At 42.1% G+C, this 20306-nt stretch overlaps 7 protein-coding genes and 1 long non-coding RNA gene across 11 annotated transcripts in view; 6 read left to right on the forward strand and 2 right to left on the reverse strand.

Moving 5' to 3' along the window:
* The first annotated feature begins 15 nt into the window (after positions 1–15).
* Positions 16–470, forward strand: LOC134182746 (SAYSvFN domain-containing protein 1-like). Its single transcript, XM_062650186.1, has one exon. It carries the CDS (start codon positions 107–109, stop codon positions 440–442), a length of 336 nt encoding a protein of 111 aa, XP_062506170.1. The 5' UTR covers positions 16–106; the 3' UTR covers positions 443–470.
* Positions 471–605: 135 nt separating this feature from the next.
* On the forward strand, positions 606–3085 carry LOC134182745 (replication termination factor 2-like). 2 transcript variants are annotated; one of them, XM_062650185.1, is made up of 7 exons: positions 606–755; positions 822–916; positions 1116–1203; positions 1358–1494; positions 1560–1638; positions 1774–1887; positions 2485–3085. In XM_062650185.1, the coding sequence occupies exons 1-7, from the start codon at positions 687–689 to the stop codon at positions 2824–2826; spliced, it is 924 nt and encodes a 307-aa protein (XP_062506169.1). In that variant the 5' UTR covers positions 606–686; the 3' UTR covers positions 2827–3085. The 2 variants fall into 2 exon arrangements, with proteins under 2 accessions (XP_062506169.1, XP_062506168.1); XM_062650184.1 differs by having other exon boundaries at positions 606–916.
* Positions 3086–4906: 1821 nt separating this feature from the next.
* Positions 4907–7061, reverse strand: LOC134181907 (glutathione S-transferase LANCL1-like). Of its 3 annotated transcripts, XM_062649195.1 has the most exons (4): positions 6822–7061; positions 5891–6356; positions 5671–5712; positions 4907–5613 (listed from the first exon to the last, which is right to left on the reverse strand). In XM_062649195.1, exons 1-4 carry the CDS (start codon positions 7012–7014, stop codon positions 5079–5081), a joined length of 1236 nt encoding a protein of 411 aa, XP_062505179.1. In that variant the 5' UTR covers positions 7015–7061; the 3' UTR covers positions 4907–5078. The 3 variants fall into 3 exon arrangements, with proteins under 3 accessions (XP_062505179.1, XP_062505180.1, XP_062505178.1); XM_062649196.1 differs by lacking the exon at positions 5671–5712; XM_062649194.1 differs by having other exon boundaries at positions 4907–5712.
* A 90-nt stretch (positions 7062–7151) lies between these two features.
* On the forward strand, positions 7152–11238 carry LOC134181909 (caspase-3-like). Its single transcript, XM_062649197.1, has 2 exons — positions 7152–7448; positions 10174–11238. Exons 1-2 carry the CDS (start codon positions 7166–7168, stop codon positions 11085–11087), a joined length of 1197 nt encoding a protein of 398 aa, XP_062505181.1. The 5' UTR covers positions 7152–7165; the 3' UTR covers positions 11088–11238.
* Positions 11239–11571: 333 nt separating this feature from the next.
* Positions 11572–12881, forward strand: LOC134182305 (uncharacterized). The gene has a single exon (XM_062649700.1). It carries the CDS (start codon positions 11606–11608, stop codon positions 12725–12727), a length of 1122 nt encoding a protein of 373 aa, XP_062505684.1. The 5' UTR covers positions 11572–11605; the 3' UTR covers positions 12728–12881.
* A 1072-nt stretch (positions 12882–13953) lies between these two features.
* On the reverse strand, positions 13954–17190 carry LOC134181910 (uncharacterized). Its single transcript, XR_009970220.1, has 3 exons — positions 17120–17190; positions 17009–17054; positions 13954–14140 (listed from the first exon to the last, which is right to left on the reverse strand). It is a non-coding gene; the product is annotated as an uncharacterized LOC134181910 (long non-coding RNA).
* A 61-nt stretch (positions 17191–17251) lies between these two features.
* On the forward strand, positions 17252–18858 carry LOC134182543 (uncharacterized). Its single transcript, XM_062649967.1, has one exon. The coding sequence runs from the start codon at positions 17500–17502 to the stop codon at positions 18643–18645; it is 1146 nt and encodes a 381-aa protein (XP_062505951.1). The 5' UTR covers positions 17252–17499; the 3' UTR covers positions 18646–18858.
* A 185-nt stretch (positions 18859–19043) lies between these two features.
* The window catches only part of LOC134182175 (DDB1- and CUL4-associated factor 10 homolog), a 10789-nt gene continuing 9526 nt past the window's right edge, over positions 19044–20306 (forward strand). The window contains exons 1-2 of the mRNA XM_062649544.1: positions 19044–19127; positions 19201–19307. Coding sequence (XP_062505528.1) covers positions 19056–19127; positions 19201–19307 — 179 coding nt within the window. The 5' untranslated portion in view covers positions 19044–19055. The remainder of the gene's footprint in view (positions 19128–19200; positions 19308–20306) is intronic.

The raw sequence follows: 20306 nt of genomic DNA on the forward strand, positions 1-20306 counted from the left end.
ATTGCAAATCTTGTTAATTAGGTTAGCCTCGCACTCAAGCCCTCATGCATGCGCGGCCTGCCGCGCATGTGGGCCTGTGTACGAGGCTAAAGTTCGGGAAATTGGCATGTCTGAGGGAGATGTTCGTCAAGGAAATACGAACCGAGGAGATGATGGAATATGGAATATTATTGGGAGCGCTTACTTGTGGAAAGCTGTCGTATGGTTGTGTCTTTGGGGTTTTTTCGTAGAGATTGAGTTTGGCACGGTTTTCTTCATCGCGTCGATTTTGCTCGTCGTTTATTGCACTCTCGGCAGTGAAGAGAGAAAGGCGGGAGAGATGAGCGCCTATTCAGTATTCAATGAAGGTTTCAAGGCGATTGATGGAACTCTAACGGCGGAACAGTTTGACAGAGAGATCAGATCTGGACCGGGAAGAGTGGGAACGAGCAAAAGCGACTAGTGATAGAGAAAGCTTGTCTCTACTACTTCTATCACTTTTATTGAAAAATTGATGTTTGATTTTACTGATGAAATTGAGACATGTATAACTTAATTTATTGTTTAATGGTAAATAGACTGAACTAATATTGTATTCTCAAAGACATTGTTGCTTCGGTCAGCTCTGTACACAGTACACCACCTAAAATATATACGGGATATTATATGTTAAGCTAGCGCGCGTGAGTAAAGTAACTAGCTACACTATGGGATGCGATGGAGGAACAATTCCTACTCGAGACGAATTAGTAAGGCTGAAACAGAAGCCCGAGAAGGTTAAGCTTTGGTTTGATTTTGTTTGGTTATGGGGGTCCCAACGACAAACTCTTTTTCTCTTGCAGGTTGATCGGGATGTTGAAATTTCTGCAAGGTGGCGTCATTGTGCTCTCAGTCAACAGCAGCTACGAGAACCTATTGTGTGTTGTGAATTGGGAAGGTAGGAACGCTTCAAAGTTGTTGTCTCGTCGAGTTGTTGTGCTCACTGTGTGTGTGTGTGTGTGTGTGTGTGTGTGTGTGTGTGTGTGTGGTGTGTGTGTGTGTGTGTGTGGTGTGTGTGTGTGTGTGTGTGTGTGTGTGTGTGTGTGTGTGTGTGTGTGTGTGTGACTTACAGAATTCTGACGTGATTATTGTGTTAGGCTATACAACAAGGAGGCCGTGATTGAGTACCTCCTCAACAAAGCTTCTGCATCTTCCGACATTGCTGCACACATCCGAAACCTAAAGGTTCCAATATATTTATCTTAATTAACCAAAGGGTTTTGTCCACATTAGCTTATAGTTTACTTGGAACTCAGAGTCATTGGCTCAACTTAAATCAATTTATCTAACACATTTTGTTAGTTAGTTAATACAGATCATAATGTGTTGGCTCTTCCAGGATGTCTGCGAATTGAAATTAACTAAGAACACGTCATATGATCGATCTTGTTTGGGCAAGGCCGACACTTACGTTGATACTCAAGCATCAGAATACATCTGCCCAATCACAGGCCTTGAGATGAACGGCCGATACAAGTTAGTTCATCGCGTTTCATGCACAAATGATCAACAAGCTAACGAGATTCCAAATTTCTGTTTAGGTTTGTGTTTTTGTGGAAGAATGGGTTTGTCTGCTCTGAACGTGGATTGAAGGAAGTTCCTGACGCCGTGCATCAAGAGGTACAGTGTGTGTGTGTGTGTGTGTGTGTGTGTGTGTGTGTGTGTGTGTGTGTGTGTGCATGCATGCACATGTGTGTGTATATATATAAATCTTTATGATGGATGAGTGATGTAATGCTATTGGTTGATGTCTAGTGGGGAGAGGGCTATAACAAGGACGATGTTATTGCCATAAATGGGAGCAAAGAAGAGATGGAAGAACTGAGGAAAAAGATGGACTTTCGTCGTGCACAGGCAAAAATGGAAAAGGTAGGTACACATGTCATTGAATTATATCACGAGTCAGGGGCGTAGCAAAGGGTTGGCCCGGCAATTAGCATAACTTCCGGTTTAATATATTAAATATATTATTTATTAATTTATTTATTTGGAGAATGTGTAGTATGCAGCAGGCTTAACTACTGTATGCTAGCTACTGGAATTACCGTAGATCAAAGTTAGGTACGAGTATGGATGGCCTCAAACTCCAGTCTTTCTCGGTCGCAGGACCCATTGTGCATGTTTTAGCATGCGTTAACTTAAACTACGTCCTTTAGTGCGGGTTAGGACCAACCTATTCAAATGTGCTTGCTACGCCCCTGTAAGTGGAACAGTCAAACGCAAACAAGAGATGAGGGGTAGGCAAGTCAATCTACGGGAAGCATGACTGCTGTGTCTAACGACCACCTGAGCATATATTTCATGATATTTGCCATCTGGTTACAATCATTCGTGCGATGAAGCCCATTCGGTGTGTAATGCATGTGAAAGACAACTTATACACAATACAGTAAAATCCTTGTCAATATAAAGACCATTGACACATCAATGTGTTCGCAATTTCTTAGTCTGCTACTGAAATTATAGAAAGGGCAGAAAGGCAAGAAGCGTGAGCGAGCAGAAGCAGCAGTAAAGAGTGAGCAATTAGATAACCCGTGCTCAAAATCAAAGAAAATCAAGTCGTCAACAAAGCAGAATGGCACCGTGAAGCCTACTAGTGTGACTATGAGCGGTAACAGTGACTTAGGATTGGGCACTGTAGCAGAAGCTCGAGCTGCATTGAAACAGAGTTCGCATTTCAAGACTGTAGCTGAGGATCCGAAGGCTAGTAAGACACTGAAGTCGCTGTTTTCATCAAGTGCTAAACCTCGGGATAAGGACGATTCCGCTCATTGGGTCACATATAATCCTTATCATTATGCTGGCTGAATGTAACACAAAGAGAGGTATTTGTATGTGTATGTAGTCACTGTGACTGTGTATAGCATTGTATATAGCACGATGCTTTGCTGGTAGATTATGTCAGCAGTACAGGTATGTATCTCAGTGAAAGTACCTGTAATACGTTCACTGAAGTAGTAGCTGCTGTGACACATTAGATCTCTTTTAGCTTCATCTATGGCATGATCTTTGTTACATGATAATGTGATGATAGAACTTAGGTAAAGACGATTGTTGTATCTACTGATCTAACTGTTACCTCGAGATTTTGAATGGTATAATTTCACCTTCCCAGACTGTGTGTGTGTGTGTGTGTGTTTGTGTGTGTGTGTGTGTGTGTGTGTGTGTGTGTGTGTGTGTGTGTGTGTGTGTGTGTGTGTGTGTGTGTGTGTGTGTGTGTGTGTGTGGACAGTACAATAGCTTGTATTTTGGATGTAGAGTATAAATAAATACATACATACATATATATATATATATATATATATATATATATATATATATGTAAGTCTGATCTGTCTGTCTGTCTGTATCACGCCAAAACTGCCAGGCCAATCGCCACGAAACCGTGCATGAAGACTGCATTCCACACCACAATGCAAACACACGTTTCGGTATTTAGACGGTCCCCTCTCGAGGAGTCGACCCCCAAGTGAAATCTCACAATGACGTGACGCGGTGCTACTTCGAATTTTGACACATACGATCCCCATGCACATGCCATGAGAGACGGAATATAAAACTAAACACCAAAAAGTACACGGTCATTGCTGTCTAAAGCTAATCTACTGTACAGAGCAACATCTTGGCATTGTAGGACCATAATTTAACAGGCAGTTGTTCACGAAGATTTCTAACAGCTTTACTGATTGTTATATTTCCTTTAAAAGACAACCTTCATGCAATAACCTTAATGACACGATGACTGTGTGGTGACCAGAGGCCCAAGGATTCACAGACCAAAGGATGAAAGACACCGCCAGCTGCTGTTACATGACTTTCATGATGGTCGTCTTTGTCCTGCTCTCTTGCTTCTGCAGCAGCACCAGCATGGTGTGGCGCGTGAACAAGATATAGCGGCTGCAGAGAATTTCTCACTGTAGTGTTGAAGTATGTTGGAGGATATTGAGGTCTTTCCTAAGGTTAGCTGCTTTTTGAACAGACTGTAGTTGGCAGTACTAATTTATAGTATCTATCTATAGTGTGTCAGGCTTTAGATGTCCATACAGTAAGCTTGTTGTGTAATCAAAACTATTGTTAATGAGTTTCCGTTTTTGTTTGACATACTGGTATGTCTGCATCATGGAGCTCAAGCTTGGTAGCCCGCTGCAAACGCATCGAGCTTACCTCGTGGACAACATGGATCCCAAACTAATAATTGACCTTCTTGTACAGTAAAGGCATCGCTTACCGAAGATAATCTGCACGCGATTCCTGCCGAAAAAGAAAGTGAAGGAGTTCGTTCGTTTCATACTTAACAGGCTGTCAAGTAAAGTGCTCAAAGCATTTGATAAATTATAGAAATATTGGAGACAGACCAGGAATATATTGCCAAGAAACTGCTCAAACTCAAGTAATCACATACAGACTGTCAGTATACGTGGCATTAGTACTTCCAAATGGGCTCAAACAACTGTTGAACAGTTTGCAAGATGCTGGGTGGAGTTTTGGTTTAGACTCTACAGCCAATGTTCTTGGAAATGCCAGCAATTCGTTGAGCCAATTGGGAGGGTCGTTGTTCGTTGTTGCCGGGTGGGAGAGTTTAGTGCCATTGAAAGAAGAGAATTGCACAATTTCTTGGGTTCAGACACACTCCCACGAAGCTCGAATGGTCAATGAAGCAACACCCTGACAGCTCAGAGATTCACAGCATTTGCAGCTGTGGAGATGCTATGCACAAGCAAGGAGCAGTTACATTGACCATGCACTTCTCTTCCAATAAAAATGAAACACACCCATCTATATCACTTATCATAATCTAGGGTCAAACGGCATTATGTCACCTGGGTGGACAAGGCTTATCTCGTGTGACAATAGCTATGCTTACAGCTTGGTCAACTACCTTGGAGAGATGAGCCCCTCCACCTTGGGTCAATAATGCCATGTTGATCTGCCAACTAATACATAAATAACTTTAAGCACAAGGAGATGCACCCTCGAAATCATGACAATTTACAGAAAGTTGGAAACTTGAAAGAAGTACAACATATATACTTATTAACAGAAAGTTGTCCGATTTGTCTTTACATGTCCCCATCATAACCCGGAAACGCTGACTGTTCGGGAGAGAGAGCATCAACGAACAGACAAACGACACCGGCGTATCCTTCCAGGAGACTGTATGGAGTGTCAGGAACCCCTTTCACATGTCTAGATCTGTCGTCATACTCTGTAAGCTGCTTTTGAACTGCCGGGTCACACAACGCCTCACAGAACTTGAGTGCTCGATATTTGTGCTCCAAATCTTTCGTTGCTCTGTAGAGATTAAAGAAAGCGTATGCATTACCGGAAATCCCATGACACAGCGGAATGCCTTTTCGTAATAGGCCACGATGCCACACACACCGAGCAGCTGCCAGAGCAGCTTCTTTGTACTTGACGTCGCCGTAGCATTCATTTGCCTTTGTAAACAAAGAGACAAATCCAGGAGCTCCATGACACCAATGCACTAAACAATCTGCACGAGAAGGATCGTCATCGGCCGCCGCAGGGAAATTTCCCGAAGGAAGTTGGACATTTAGTAGGTAATCCAACGATTCCTTGATCAGTAGGTTGATTCTGGAATTGGACATTAGATGAGGAAAATACATTAATACGTAGATAATACCACACAACCCATGAGCTGCTCCAAGATACTCAGACCCCAAAAAGAAATACCTAACCATATTTGTAATTAGAAATAATCGTATAGTCTGTAACTAATATTACAACTATTTTTTATTTTAATTAAACTTAATTAAATTAATTAATTTTAAATATATTTTAATTGTACGATTTGTATACCTAAAATGTATCGAATTTACAAATCCATACATGTACAACATGCTGCAATTACCTCAGATGTTTTTGACCTCTGCTCCCCTTGACACCAGTTTCTATCACAACCTCTGCAACACTAGTAGCCGTCGATTCGAGTTTTTCAATTGGAACGAGATGAGCAGGAAGGTGTTTTTTAACGAAAAGCAAACAAAACAGATATCCTGCTCTTCCGTAAAGAATTTCATCCTCGTCAACTTTTGATGCCCTACTGGACTCGGATAGGAGCTGTTGTACACAATGTTGGCATTTGTTGACATGACCAGATCGATGGTAAATGACACTTGCGAGAGCATAGATGCCGGCATCCCCGATGTAGAAAGAGACGCCAATGTAACTGTTGACGTGTAGCTTTGCCATCTGACCGATGAGGGAGAGTGCTGTTTCGATGGCTGCGACAGCGAGCTGGAGGCAACGCTTCGACTCGCTTTTGTTGAAATGACGAGCATAATGCTCACTTAGCTTCCAGTACATGTATGCGTTTCCTATAGCAATACAAACAAATTGGATTATCTCATGGCCTCCCTGTCTGTCAGTCTGTCTGTCTGTGTGCCTGTCTGTCTGTTTGTCAGTCTGTCTGTCTGTCTGTGTGCCTGTCTGTCTGTCTGCCTGTCTGTCTGTCTGTCTGTCCGTGTGCTTGTCTGTCGTCTATCTGTGTGCCTGTCTGTCGTCTATCTGTGTGCCTGTCTGTCTTTCTGTTGTCTGTCTGTCTGTCTGTCTGTTTGTCTGTCTGTCTGTGACAGTGTATGGCTGTCTGTCTGTGTTTGTCTGTCTGTCTGTCTGTCTGTGACAGTGTCTGTCTGTCTGTCTGTCGTCTGTCTGTGTTTGTCTGTCTGTCTGTCTGTTTGTCTGTCTGTCTGTCTTTCTACTCACCAATCTGCCTGCCAGTATTCAATATTCAAGCATTTCAACATTTCAATTAAAAGTAATTTGTCACTCCAAGTTCGCACCTCCTGCTCCAGTGTAGATACTGAAGTCTGGCTTGCTTGCCCGCGGTACGCTGGACGGCGCAAGGACACTAACAGCTTGATAATTCTTTTCCAGTAGACTCTGCAGTCTCGCCAGCTCCAAACGAATCCTCTCCTTCACGTCGTCCTCTGCTGTGACGGCATCTTCAGCGGTTAGAACACCATAGTCCGGCATTGCATTCGGAAACGCACGCGATTTATCAAATCCAGCCCAACCAGAGCTCTGCATCTTGTTTTCTAACAGCTACCTAGCGCGCTTTACTTCTTATTGAGCATACGGGTAGCGCGCTTCACTTCTTTATGTAACATACGGGTTATTTTTCATCATGGACGATAAGCATCGTGATCTGCTGCGAACGCATCGGGTGTATCTCTTGGAGAATCTGCAGCCTAAATCAATGATCGATCATCTTGTAGAGAAAAAGTTGCTTTCTGATGATGAACTGGACGAGATTCGCGCCGAGAAGAAAACGAAGGAGCAAATTCGTCTCATCATCGACAAGCTGCCTCGCAAAGGACCCACAGCATTCGATAAATTTATAGAAGTATTGAAGGTGACGGGCCAGGAGTATGTTGCCACGAAACTATGCGGAGATCTCGTCAAACAAGGTCGGCTGTTTGTGTTTGCTTACTTTGGTGGTTAGTTGGGTGTCAAATAGGGTTAGTTGGCGTCAGGATTCCTAGAGGGGTGAAAGTGCTAGTCCATTTCCGTCGCTTTTTGCTTTCGGGTGCAACATGTGGGGTGGAGTTATGACGCACGTGGTCTTTCGTTTCCTACTGTCCGCGTAGGAGCTGGAGATAGTGTACAATGTAGGAAACGGGTACAACATGAACTCACTGGCAATATGCTCGAAAAATGTGAGATAGTGAGGGAACACGGTAATTATTAATTAAATAAATAAATATTGATTGTTCTGTATCTGAGAAGAGAAGCAGGTTTAGTGGGAAGGCCAAGGTGGCAAGTAGGTGTTGCATTGTTTGTTAAAACTTGCTATTTAATTTAATTGTGTGTGTGCAAAAACATAGGAAGGAAGCAGAGATGAATTTTTATGTTGCCTAGAAGAGGGGCTGAGAATATACTTGTTGTTTAGCCCAGGTCAGAGGCATAGGCAGCACTCTGGCTGGTCCTGCCATGGCCTGACCAATGTAGAAACCTTGAATGGCGTGAACTTCCGGGTTAGGGTATAGCCAATTAATTAAATAAGTAATTTATATTCTACAAGTATGCTTTTGTACAAGCTTGTGTAAGGTTTTGGTTAGTGTATCCTTGTTTGTTTAATTAATTAATTAACTAAGAGCACTTGCTTTCACTACTCTGCCCAAAGGTTGGCAGACTAAATCATTTAGTAAATGGTTATGCTATCAGATGAGGCTTACCTAGGCATGCTCAGAGGTGGCCAAGTTGGAAAAGGCTGGAGTCCTTGGTGTGTCACCAGGATATCCTGGTGCCAAACGGAAATGACACGCCCACACGGACACATCTGCATAAGCTGGTTTGAGGCTAGTACATAAGGCCTGTCTACACTGGCAACTGGATCACGATAAATCCAATCCACATCGCAAGGTGGTTTTGATCCCGATCAGTTGAATCCAATTAGAAATAGTGTGCGTTACCTCCACGTACTCTACCCATGTAGTCGGAACATCTAACCCTCCTGAGCCTCCTCACTTGTCTTTGTTCTCGCTCACCTTACATTGCTGTATCAAAGCTTCCACAAGCAAAGAAGCCACACGTACACATCAGTCATCAGTCACGTGATATCAAAAATGAGGCGAAGGTAGCGTTTTCAAAGTGCAGTGTGGACGCTCCTATCGTGATCCATTCTGGTGTAGTGTGGACAGGACTATAGACATGTACCTACGTACATTTACATACGTACTACGTACTCATGTATGTATATATCATCATGGTACATTTGATCAATCATGATGTCTTGTGTTCAGTCACAGTCACCATCTGCTTGACTGGCTTCAAGCCTTGGTGCCAAATCTTTGCTTGTTTGGTTCCCAGGATGAGCCTCTGGTGCCACCTGTGGCACCATAGCACCAGTTGGCCACTCTTGATACTAGGCTTACTTAGGCATGCTAGGCCGGACCAATTACTGTTTGCTCTATGCCCCTGCAGGTGTATGTTGTATGGAGTAAAAGTCAAGAAGTTGGTTGTCTAATCAGTCTTCGTTAGTTGAATTAGTAATATTTTATTATGCCTGCATCAGAAACTTGGATGGTTGTCTTATGTTGATAAGAGCAGGGTTAGTGTGTTAATAGTGTGATCATACTTATATTCTCAAGCATACAAAGCGTACGCTAGGGGGAGGGGGTAAGAGTTGTTGTATGCTTTTGGGACGGAGTCTAAAATGTCGATGATTTTTTTGGTCCAGAAGTAGATAGGAAGTGATACTGAAGTATATTGCATATACGCGTACGTGTGTTGTATCTATGTTTGTATGTAACTATCCGCTGCAAGTGTATGACGTGTATAGCGCGTGCTAAGTGTTTGTCGCACATGTTTAAAGCATACATGGCGTGGGACGGTAGGTACTCTGTGGTAGGTACGTACTAACAGACCTGTCTAGGAGACCTTGCATTTGTAAAATGCTGGCGAACAGGTACTAGCAGTTTGCGAATGCTTTTGTCTTTGCCAGCCCGTCTTTGTCTTGTGAGGAAACTGTGCAGAAAGTGCAACGACAATGGAAGACTGCTGGCCAGAACGACAAAATGTGCATATCAATCTTTGAAAGGGCTTCTAATTGTTTAATTGTTGTAATACCATGGTACATTAGAAATAGCTTCACATGACCAACATTTTTATGTATGCGTAGGGGAGGGAGGAGGGTATGCAGAAAAGGGTACGCTTTGTACGCTTGAGAAAATGTCGACAATTATGGATGACCTCTTAATTAATTAATAGTTTATATTTATACCCAACAAGGTTTGTTGTATAATATAGAATAAATTATTACATTTATACTTGTACATATAATTGTATGCTCTTTCTTACACGAATAACAGAGAAATGGATCTTTTAGAGATATTTGTTAATGTAATTTTAATGGTTTGTGTTGTTGTACACAATGAGTGAAAATTTGCTAGTTTTGACTCGTTTGATGAGTCAGAGTTTTCTCTTGTTGTGGGGTTAAATCGTTTATTGATGGCTTGTTGATCATGATTACTATCAGTTCATTTTATAGTCTGGTGACTATTATTGTACACAGTATGTTGTGTATCTTGTACAGTACACTTTGTCAAATTGCTTGATTATGTGACTAATCAAGATTTAATTATTAGAAATACAATTACAACTGATTGTGATGTATATTTGTTTACATTGTAGATGTTGTCGAGCCATCACCATTATTTCCCATACCATTTCAAGAAACTCGTAGAGAGGATGTTTCCTCCAAGGCAAATGTTCCAGTTTTAAATTTACCATCAAAAACTGAGACTGATGCACATCGTGATGACTGTTATCCGATGACCAAGGTGCCTCGTGGAATGGCTCTCATTATTAACAATAAGCATTTCCATCCCAAGTGCGGTATGAACATGCGCAAGGGAACTGACGTAGACGCCGCCAATCTTCAACAGGCATTCAAATTTCTTGGATTTTTGGCGACTGTTCTGCATGATCAAGGAACTAATGATATGGAAGACAACTTACGGAAGTTGGCTCGATACGACCACAGTAACTATGACTGTGTTGTTGTATGCATTCTTACTCATGGAGTCGAAGGCAAATTGTATGGCTCTGATGGCAATCTTATTGAAGTTCAACGGTTGATTCGGCTGTTCAATGGTGATCAGGCTCCATATTTGGTTGGCAAGCCGAAGCTCTTCTTTATACAAGCTTGTCGAGGTGACAGCTTTGACTATGGCCGGGATGAGAGTGATGGTCACCAGAATGACACTGATGGTGTACCAGCACAAGAGCCAGTCATCATTGAGAGAGCACTAGGCGAAGGAGTAGACGAGACAGATGCCAAGATGAGTGCACTACCTGTCGAAGCAGACATGCTGCTTGCATACGCTACTGTCCCCGGGTATGTCTCGTGGCGAAACAGTGAACGAGGCTCTTGGTTCGTGCAAGCATTGACGGAGGTTCTCGTTCACGACGCCACAAAAGATGACGTCACTCACATGATGGTTTCAGTCAACAGAAAGGTTGCTACTGAGTTTGAAGCTAAGGGTAGACGCAAACAGATGCCAGCACCGGTTGTGCAATTGTTGAAGAAACTTTACTTTCGCTAGAATTCTCTGTAGGTTGAACTGACAGCAACAAGATAGGGTCTTCGTTTTTTGTCGTACTTGAGCGTACTAATCATTTGTCATGATCTGAATTGATTTTGTGTATATGCTGAAAGCAGCTGGAACATGATACTAAAAATGTTTGTCCACTACAGTTATTGTGAGTTTGCCCACATGGTTGATGGTTAGACACAAGTAATCTGCCGTATTCCTAGATATGAAAAGTCGCGAGATTAATACGCACAATTTACAGTTTACACTTAATACACTTATACTATAGTAAATCAGAATCATGGACGTATTAGATTTATGCAATTGAAAAGTTTAATTTTATAGTAAAATATAGTAAGTACATCCGGGTTATTGAGTGGAAAGGCCATCTAATAACCCGGATAATTGGCTGACTAGACACGATTGCGTGATAAATGTGCAATCTCTATGGCTATTTATTACTTGTATTGCGCATCTAAACGTGTACAGTTGCTCTATAGTCACCGTTTAGTCTGCTTGCGTGAGTTATCATGCTCTGTGTTCAGCACAATCGAACCCTTCGCTCTCAATTCGAATTCATCATCAACAAACAGAGAGGCAAGACAATACCTGTCGTTCTAGTGAGACGACTAGGCAAGGCGGTCTGTGTATGTCACGCTCGTGTTACTGGAGACGACGAGTTTCAGTCGGAACTCGAAGCTGTCAAGATTTGGCTGACGTCTCACCGCCGCCGGCATTCAAATCACTATGGTGATGACGTCATGCATGTACTAAAGAGTGCTTGTGATGAGGCTGGAGATTCGAAGAAAAACGTGGAAGACGTATTTGGAAAGCTAAGAATGCTGTCTGTTTTAATGAAAGTAGAGAAGGCTGATTATTCATGTATACCAAATTTGTCATCAGAGAGACATTTACAGCTAAAGTTTGAAGAAAAGTTAAAGCTTGACTTGAAACCTCGGCACGTTGGTTTGCTGATCGGTACAAAGGGAATACATGTCAAACCTCTGTGCAAGAAGTTTGAGGCCGACATTGCAATATTAACTCCTCGAACGTTCTTCAGAGCAAGACCCTGGTGGCTACCGGATGCAGACAGTGATGTTGTAGATGTGAAGGTGGCCGCTCCTAATGTCGACTCTTTGAAACAAGTAATGAGTGATTTAAAGATCAGAGCGGAGAAGGTGCGGGCAGCTAAAGCAAAAAATGATTTGGCTGCTAAAGTACGAAAATTAATGTACCAAAATACATTACCTAAAACGAGTTTACTAGCCGATGAGACGGTTGATAAACCAGAGGAAGTAAAAGAGAAAGCACGTGCCGATTTTATAAAGAAAAGACTCAAGACGCCATCGATCAGAGTCAAAGCTGCTCCTGTTCTTGAGAATGGGTATTGTGTGCATTGCATGTCTCCGTTCTTTAAGGGAGGAAATGAGCAGGGCTGTTGCCAGTTTCACAAAGGATTCGAATGCGGTGGTTTTTGGTCGTGTTGCAATGAGAGATGCGATGGTTTGGTTACACACGAGATGCATGCAACAACAGGTTGTACGTTGGGTAGACACGTGTGGCGACCGAGAGTGGCAAGTAAATGCAAGCACAACAGCTCTAGGAAGGGACGAAAAGAAAAGTTCATCAGAAAACGTCTTTGGCTTTATTAGTGTAGTTAGACTGATGTTGAGTGTGTGTACGAATATGTCAGGTTTGCAACATATTGAATGTTCTAATTGATCTGTATTGCTATGATACTAACATGATGTTTGCTGTACTTTGTGATTGAATAAACATGGGTATAGACTCGTTTTATACCGATCAGATGAGTGCTTAATTACTTGTGTAGAACACACACACACACACACACACACACACACACACACACACACACACACACACACACACACACACACACACACACACACAACAACAACAACAACAACAACAACAACAAAACCAACAATAGCACAACAACACCAACAACAACAACAAGTGTACACCCTGTGTATGCACGAATCACCCCTGCATAGTTACACTGCCGGATCATGTGAGCCATGGGTTCGATCTTCGTTTCTAAAAGTACAACTTAGAAGTCTAGGCGGTCATTTTTCTCCATCTTTACACGTAATGTTTGGGCCGTTATGCAATTACATTTGTTCTACTTAATTAATTAGATGTTTGACATAATTGTGTTGTTTTCTCTAGACTGCGTACTTGTATGGATCGCTCCATGCGCTCTTGTGGCCATTGGGAATACGAAGAAATGAGTTCGTCGCCATATGGCAGCGTTTTCGGTCTCGATTTCTCTCCACGAGGGTATGTACTGTAATTACATTTACCGCCCCTTCTCCGCTCCTCGCGCGCGCGTTAATTAAGAGAGCCTGCATGTTGTCTACGCCTCTGCAGGTGTATGTTGTACGGAGTAAAAGTCAAGAAGTTGGTTGTCTAATCAGTCTTCGTTAGTTGAAGTAGTAAATTTGTTAAATATTTTATTATATCTACATCAGAAACTTGGATGGTTGTCTTGTGTCAATGAGCAGGGCTAGTTGAGAAATTGATTGTGTTAATATTCTCTATGACCATACTTAGAGTCTGAATAGAAAATTATTGCAAAAGACAACAGACATGCTGTTGCTCCATTGTCACTTAATTAATAATTTACATTTCAATGATTTGTACCTAACAAGGATATGAATAAATTACGTTTATACCATACAGGTAACCTGTATGGTTGTGAGCTCTTTCTTACACGAATCTAGCAGAAAACAGTGGTGTACACAGCGTCACTTACAGAGGTATTGCTGAAGGAAGCTTGTGCATCAATTTTATGATGTCATCAGTATTTAATAATATGTATAAACTGATGTTATTCAATTAACTTGTACTGATTTAGCAATGCAGAGTAAAACATTAACACTTAAATGTCTCACTATTTTTTGATAGGCTATTAGCTGTAAAAATTTATGGCCATTCGACAAGGATTTCTCTCGACAAACAAGTCAATCACACCAGCCACGATTTAGAGCTATCTGCTATTTTACCATGAGATTCTTGCGGCAGGCCCACTCCTTCATGTAGACCTAAATGTGGCAAATAGATCATGCAGACAGAGAGACTTAATTAATTAAGATGTGAAAACACATAAAAGGAAGCTCGAGGAACATAGAACTGTGCAGGCTGTCAAATATACATCAATATTCTTCTATCTTTACGAGTTTGATATCTCAATCAGAAATTTCCTGAAGGCATGATGTTCCTGTCCCCAGACTAAGGTGCCATAGCCTAGGGGTATCGCTAGCAATAGAGAAAAAGCCCCTTTGAAATGTATTTTTTGTATATATTTTAGAGATGCTTTTGTTTACGTAATTTTAATGGCTCGTTGTTGTATACAGTATAGTGAAAATTTGCAAGTAGTGACTCGTATGATGAGTTAGAGTTTTCTCTTGTTGTGGAGTTTATTGATGGCTTGTTGATCATGATATTTACTATCAGTTCAGTCTAGTGACTATAATTTGTATGTTGTGTTGTACACTTGTCATTTGCTCGTTTATATATTGTACAGGGACTATTTGGTTCCGTGGACTATTTGGTCGCGGGCAATTATCTCGCTCCTATTTGGTTCCCGAAACCGTTTAACTAGGGCTTATTTGGTTTCGGCCACCTGCAGGGACTATTTGGTCGCGTGGACTATTTGGTTTCGCATTTATTGCGCCTCGAATCGGCACTCTCCAACTCTTACAGCTGTACGAGACGGACGCGAACGACGTGACGATGGCCATGATAATTTTCATGCCTCTCCCAGACGTCTCGATGAGCCGAAATCGAGTGCGACCTGCTTCTTCTTCGTTTGTATTTGGCTTCATGTGAATACCGAAGTCATCACGACATTGTCGATCGCAATTTCGCGTGTCTGACGTTTCCTTTTGAGGCGAATCTCGGCTCGTCTGGTAGCGGACGTGTTGAAAGTAGGCGGAGTAAGAATGTCTTGTGCGTTACAAGGTAAACAAACATGATCCGATCACCGAGTGTAGAGACGTGGTGATGTGCCTAAGAATGTTTTAGTGCGTAGAATGCTGCGGTTAGCTGCAGATTTATGCATCGATCCTGCATGGCATCGATCGATACTTAGGTGCACAGTGACGTATGCCTACTGTCTACGCAAGGAAGACGATCAACGTCTCTGAAATTGGTTGCGCACGACCAAAGATCGGTGATGACTTTCAGAACAGAAGAGAAAATAAGTGAATATATGTAGTTCGAGAAACAACTAATTAAATGTATCTGATGTAAAATCACTTATTTGCACTTGGTCTCTCAGATGGGTATTGATGGTTGTTTGTCTGCGTTGTTGTACACTATAAAACGATCCGTTTGTTTAGTGAAATCTTTTTTTCTTGTATACATGCATCTTCTGTGTCTTTCTGCCATTTAGTCTGTCCGTCTGTCTATCTTTTCTTTGAATGGTGACACAGCAAATGTGCTGCAGTAGAATCAGGATATGCAGACAAGAAAATGAAGACAAGAACTATACTAATCAGCATGCAGCTATGCGCATGCATGCAGATATGAGTGTGTATACAGAGATGCAATGCAAGAGTGATCAGTGGAAAAGTGTCTAAGTCTGTTTGTCTGTCTGTCTGTCTGTCTGTCTGTCTGTCTAACTGTCTGTCTGTCTGTCTGTCTGTCTAACTGTCTGACTGTCTGTCTGTCTGTCTGTCTGTCTGTCTATCTATCTGTCTGTCTGTCTATCTGTCTGTCTGTCTGTCTATCTGTCTGTCAAATTTTCATATATTTTTATACATCAAAGCTAATACAGGTGAAACTAAAGTAACAGCTAATGAACAACAAGTGTCACAACTACAATTACAATTACACAAATAACAATTAGCATTAAAAAGCTCCCCTACGGAGCCTACAAACCGAAATTTAGTTTACTGAATTGAAAGTTGAACAACATCTAAACTCTGGTCAGTCTGTCTGTCTGTCTGTCTGTCTGTCTGTCTGTTTGTCTGTTTGTCTGTCTGTCTGTTTGTCTGTCTGTCTGTCTGTCAATACACATATTTTCAAACATTGAACTATTATACACCATCTAAGCAAAGCAACTAAATACTACCCAAGCCAATAGGGCTTGGTTCTACCTACAACCATTTATGTTTATGTTGCTGTCTCTTGAAACAATCTTCTTTATTTTTCTGTCAGTCACTCTAGCGTTTGATCGACAGATTGTATTTGAACTCTTACTCTATTAATAACAATAGACAGACAGACAGACAGACACAGACAGACAGACAGGCTGTTTTCGCAGATTGCATATCCATCATCGCAGGAAGCCGAGTACAGCATGCAGACAACAGACCGGACAACTAATTAGCTAACCGCGGCACATCTCTACACTCGGTGATCGGATCATGTTTGTTTACCTTGTAACGCACAAGACATTCTTACTCCGCCTACTTTCAACACGCCCGCTACCAGACGAGCCGAGATTCGCCTCAAAAGGAAACGTCAGACACGCGAAATTGCGATCGACAATGTCGTGATGACTTCGGTATTCACATGAAGCCAAATACAAACGAAGAAGAAGCAGGTCGCACTCGATTTCGGCTCATCGAGACGTCTGGGAGAGGCATGAAAATTATCATGGCCATCGTCACGTCGTTCGCGTCCGTCTCGTACAGCTGTAAGAGTTGGAGAGTGCCGATTCGAGGCGCAATAAATGCGAAACCAAATAGTCCACGCGACCAAATAGTCCCTGCAGGTGGCCGAAACCAAATAAGCCCTAGTTAAACGGTTTCGGGAACCAAATAGGAGCGAGATAATTGCCCGCGACCAAATAGTCCACGGAACCAAATAGTCCCTGTACATATATCTCTGAGAGTGTGCTAGCTCTCCTAATTAATAAGTAGGGATGACACCGGTAGTTACTATTAATCCCAATTTTCACATACCTCTGAAATTCTTCCATAAAATGCCACAATTTTTATATCATCTTGCCTGAGAGGAGAAGCAGAAGGCAAAATCAGTAACATCTAGTACAGTAGCAAACGAAGAAACCATACCCAGGTAAACGCGGAACGCAATTTCTTGCAGAAAATACGGGTCAATTACCCCGAATTACCCTATAGTAAATACATCCGGGTTATTGTAGTTTGTGCTGTAGCTGGTGTATTTTGTGGTCTGTTAGCTGTACGTCTTATGTCTTAGTTGTTTTTAGGTTTGCTCCAAGAGGGAACTGTACCTTTTAGGTGCGACAGAAATCTATCATCATCATTCATTCATTCATTGAGTGGACGGTTTTCGAATAACTCGGATAATTTGCTGACTAGACCCAATTGCGTGCTGAATGTGCAATCTCTAAGGCTATTTATTACTTGTACTGCGCACCTAGACGTGTACAGTTGCTCTTTAGTCACCGTTTAGTTTGCTTTCGTGAGTTATCATGCTCTGTGTTCAGCACAATCGAACCCTTCGCTCTCAATTCGAATTCATCATCAACAAACAGAGAGGCAAGACAATACCTGTCGGTCTAGCGAGACGGCTAGGCAAGGCGGTCTGTGTATGTCATGCTCGTGTCCCTGGAGACAGCGAATTTAGATCGGAACTCAAAGCTGTCAAGATTTGGCTGACGCCTAGTCTTCACCGCCGGCGCCATTCAAATCACTATGCCTATGCATATGATGATGACGTCAAGCATGTACTAAAGAGTGCTTGTGATGAGGCTGGAGATTGGAAGAAAAACGTGAAAGACGTATTTGGAAAGCTAAGAATGCTGTCTGTTTTAATGAAAGTAGAGAGGGCTGATTTTTCATGTATACCAAATTTGTCATCAGAGAGGCAACAAAAACAGCTAAAATTTGAAGAAAAGTTAAAGCTTGACTTGAAACCTCAGGAAGTTGGTTTGTTGATTGGTAGAAAGGGAAGACATGTCAAGCCTCTGTGCAAGAAGTTTGGGGCCGACATTGCAATATTGACTCCTCGAATGTCCTTCAGAGCAATTACGAGACCCTGGTGGCTACTCAATGAGGACAGTGATGTTGTAGGTGTGGAGGTGGCTGACAGTGATGTTGTAGATGTGAAGGTGGCTGCTCCTAATGTTGACTCTTTGAAACAAGTAATGAATGATCTAGAGATCAGGGCAGAGAAGGTGCGGGCGGCTAGAGTCAAGAATGATTTGGCTCCGAAAGGACGATTAAAAAAATTGAGTTTACTAGCAGATAAACCAGAGGAAGTAAAAGAAAAAGGACGTGCCGACTTTATAAAGAAAAGACTCAAGACGCCATCGATCAGAGTCAAAGCTGCTCCTGTTCTTGAGAATGGGTATTGTGTGCATTGCATGTCTCCGTTCTCTAGGGGAGGAAATGAGCAGGGCTGTTGCCAGTTTCACAAAGGATTTGAATGCGGTGGGTTTTGGTCGTGTTGCAATGAGAGATGCGATGGTTTGGTTACACACGAAATGCATGCAACAACAGGTTGTACATTGGGTAGACATGTGTGGCAATCGGGAGTGGCAAGTAAATGCAAGCACAACAGCTCTAGGAAGGGACGAAAAGAAAAGTTCATCAGAAAACGCAAAAAGAAAAGTTGATCAGAAAACGTCTTTGACTTTATTAATTAATTAATGTAGTTAGACAGATGTTGAGTGTGTGTGTGTGTGTGTGTGTGTACGAAAATGTCAGGTTTGCAACATATTGAATGTTATAGTTAATCTGTATATTTAGTATATTGATGCTACCATGGTAGTTTGCTGTACTTTGTGATTTCAAATGAATATGGGTATAGACTCATTTTATACTGATGAGTGTTGCCTAATTATTCGTGTAGAACACATGCGTGCGCACACACGCACGCACGCACATACACACAACAACAACAACAACAAAAACCAACAATAGCACCAGCAACAACAACAACAACAAGTGTCACCCCTGTGTGCACGAATCACTGCTGTACATACTGAAACTCCAAGGCCAGTTTCCCGGATAATGTAAGCAAGCCATGGGCTCGATCTCCATTTTCCAAAAAGTACAACTTAGAAGTATAGGCGGTCATTTTTCTCCATCTTCACAAGTAATTTTTGGGCCGTTGTGTAATTACATTTGTTCTACTTGCATGTTTGACTTAGTTGTGTTGTTTTCTCCAGACTGCGTACTTGTATCGCTCCATGCGCTCTTCTGGCCATTGGGAATACGAAGAAAAGAGTTCGTCGCCTTATGGAAGTGTGTTCGGTCTCGATTTCTCTCCACGAGGGTAATTAGCAATATTGTGAAACGTTTGTAGCGTTTGAATGAAAATTGATATTAAAAGTTTGTACCCGTTTAATTAAAAAAATTAATTTTAATGTTTGGGTTTATTGTTGGATTCTGTCGCAAAAATTAGGAAAAATCTTAATTAATAACTAATGTATGTCAAATGTTGTAGTGTGGTCTCCTTATACATTTCAGGGTGCAATGGTTTTCATGAGAACAGTAGTGGACACGATGCTTGTCCAACTGTCAGTTGGGTTATACACTTAGGTGCTGTTGCATTTCCTTTCACGCGTTTGAATTGCCAAGTCATTCAGTATTTTTGCACAGCTGACAAGGACAGTGCTCAGATTTTTACTACGACTGGTGACATGCACTTAGTGGACCTTCAACTGTACAAATCAGGCAGACGGAAGCAACTTGAAAGTGGAGCGGCCTAGTGTGCGTTAGAGGGTGTGGCTTAGCGCACGGTAGGGGTGGGTTGGCTGGGCATGTACAGGTGCAACCACGAGTACACACTGCTTGAACCACGCTGGCTGAAAAGCTCGATTGGAGACTTGCTTCTTTCGAAACTCATGTTTGGGGAATTGGAAGTTGGAAGGCTGGTGGGGTACTTCACTACTAGGAGGAAGCTCGCATTCAATGCTCGATCGCAACAAAGTAGACAACGTCATGACACATCCGTGAGTAGTGAGCATGCGCACAGTGTGCTGTCACAGCTAGAGGTTGGGGAATATAGTCCAGGTAACGAAAGAGAAGTTGTAGGAGACTTCAAAACAGTCACCAAATTAGTAGAGCCGCAATCTGGTAGATGACCAAATACATTATTTTATTTAATCAGCTCTACCTTTAGACCGGAAGTATGCGGCAATCGTTCACTGACTAAAGTTGAGTTTTCAAAAAGTGGGACGGCCATGGCTGCTGCTGCCGCTGAGGCTCCGTCGGCCCTGCAAATGTGGCATATTAGAAGATATATTGTTGAGTAGTTGTGCACGTGTCAGTT

This window comes from Corticium candelabrum, chromosome 7, assembly GCF_963422355.1.
Source record: "Corticium candelabrum chromosome 7, ooCorCand1.1, whole genome shotgun sequence".
Taxonomy (NCBI): domain Eukaryota; kingdom Metazoa; phylum Porifera; class Homoscleromorpha; order Homosclerophorida; family Plakinidae; genus Corticium; species Corticium candelabrum.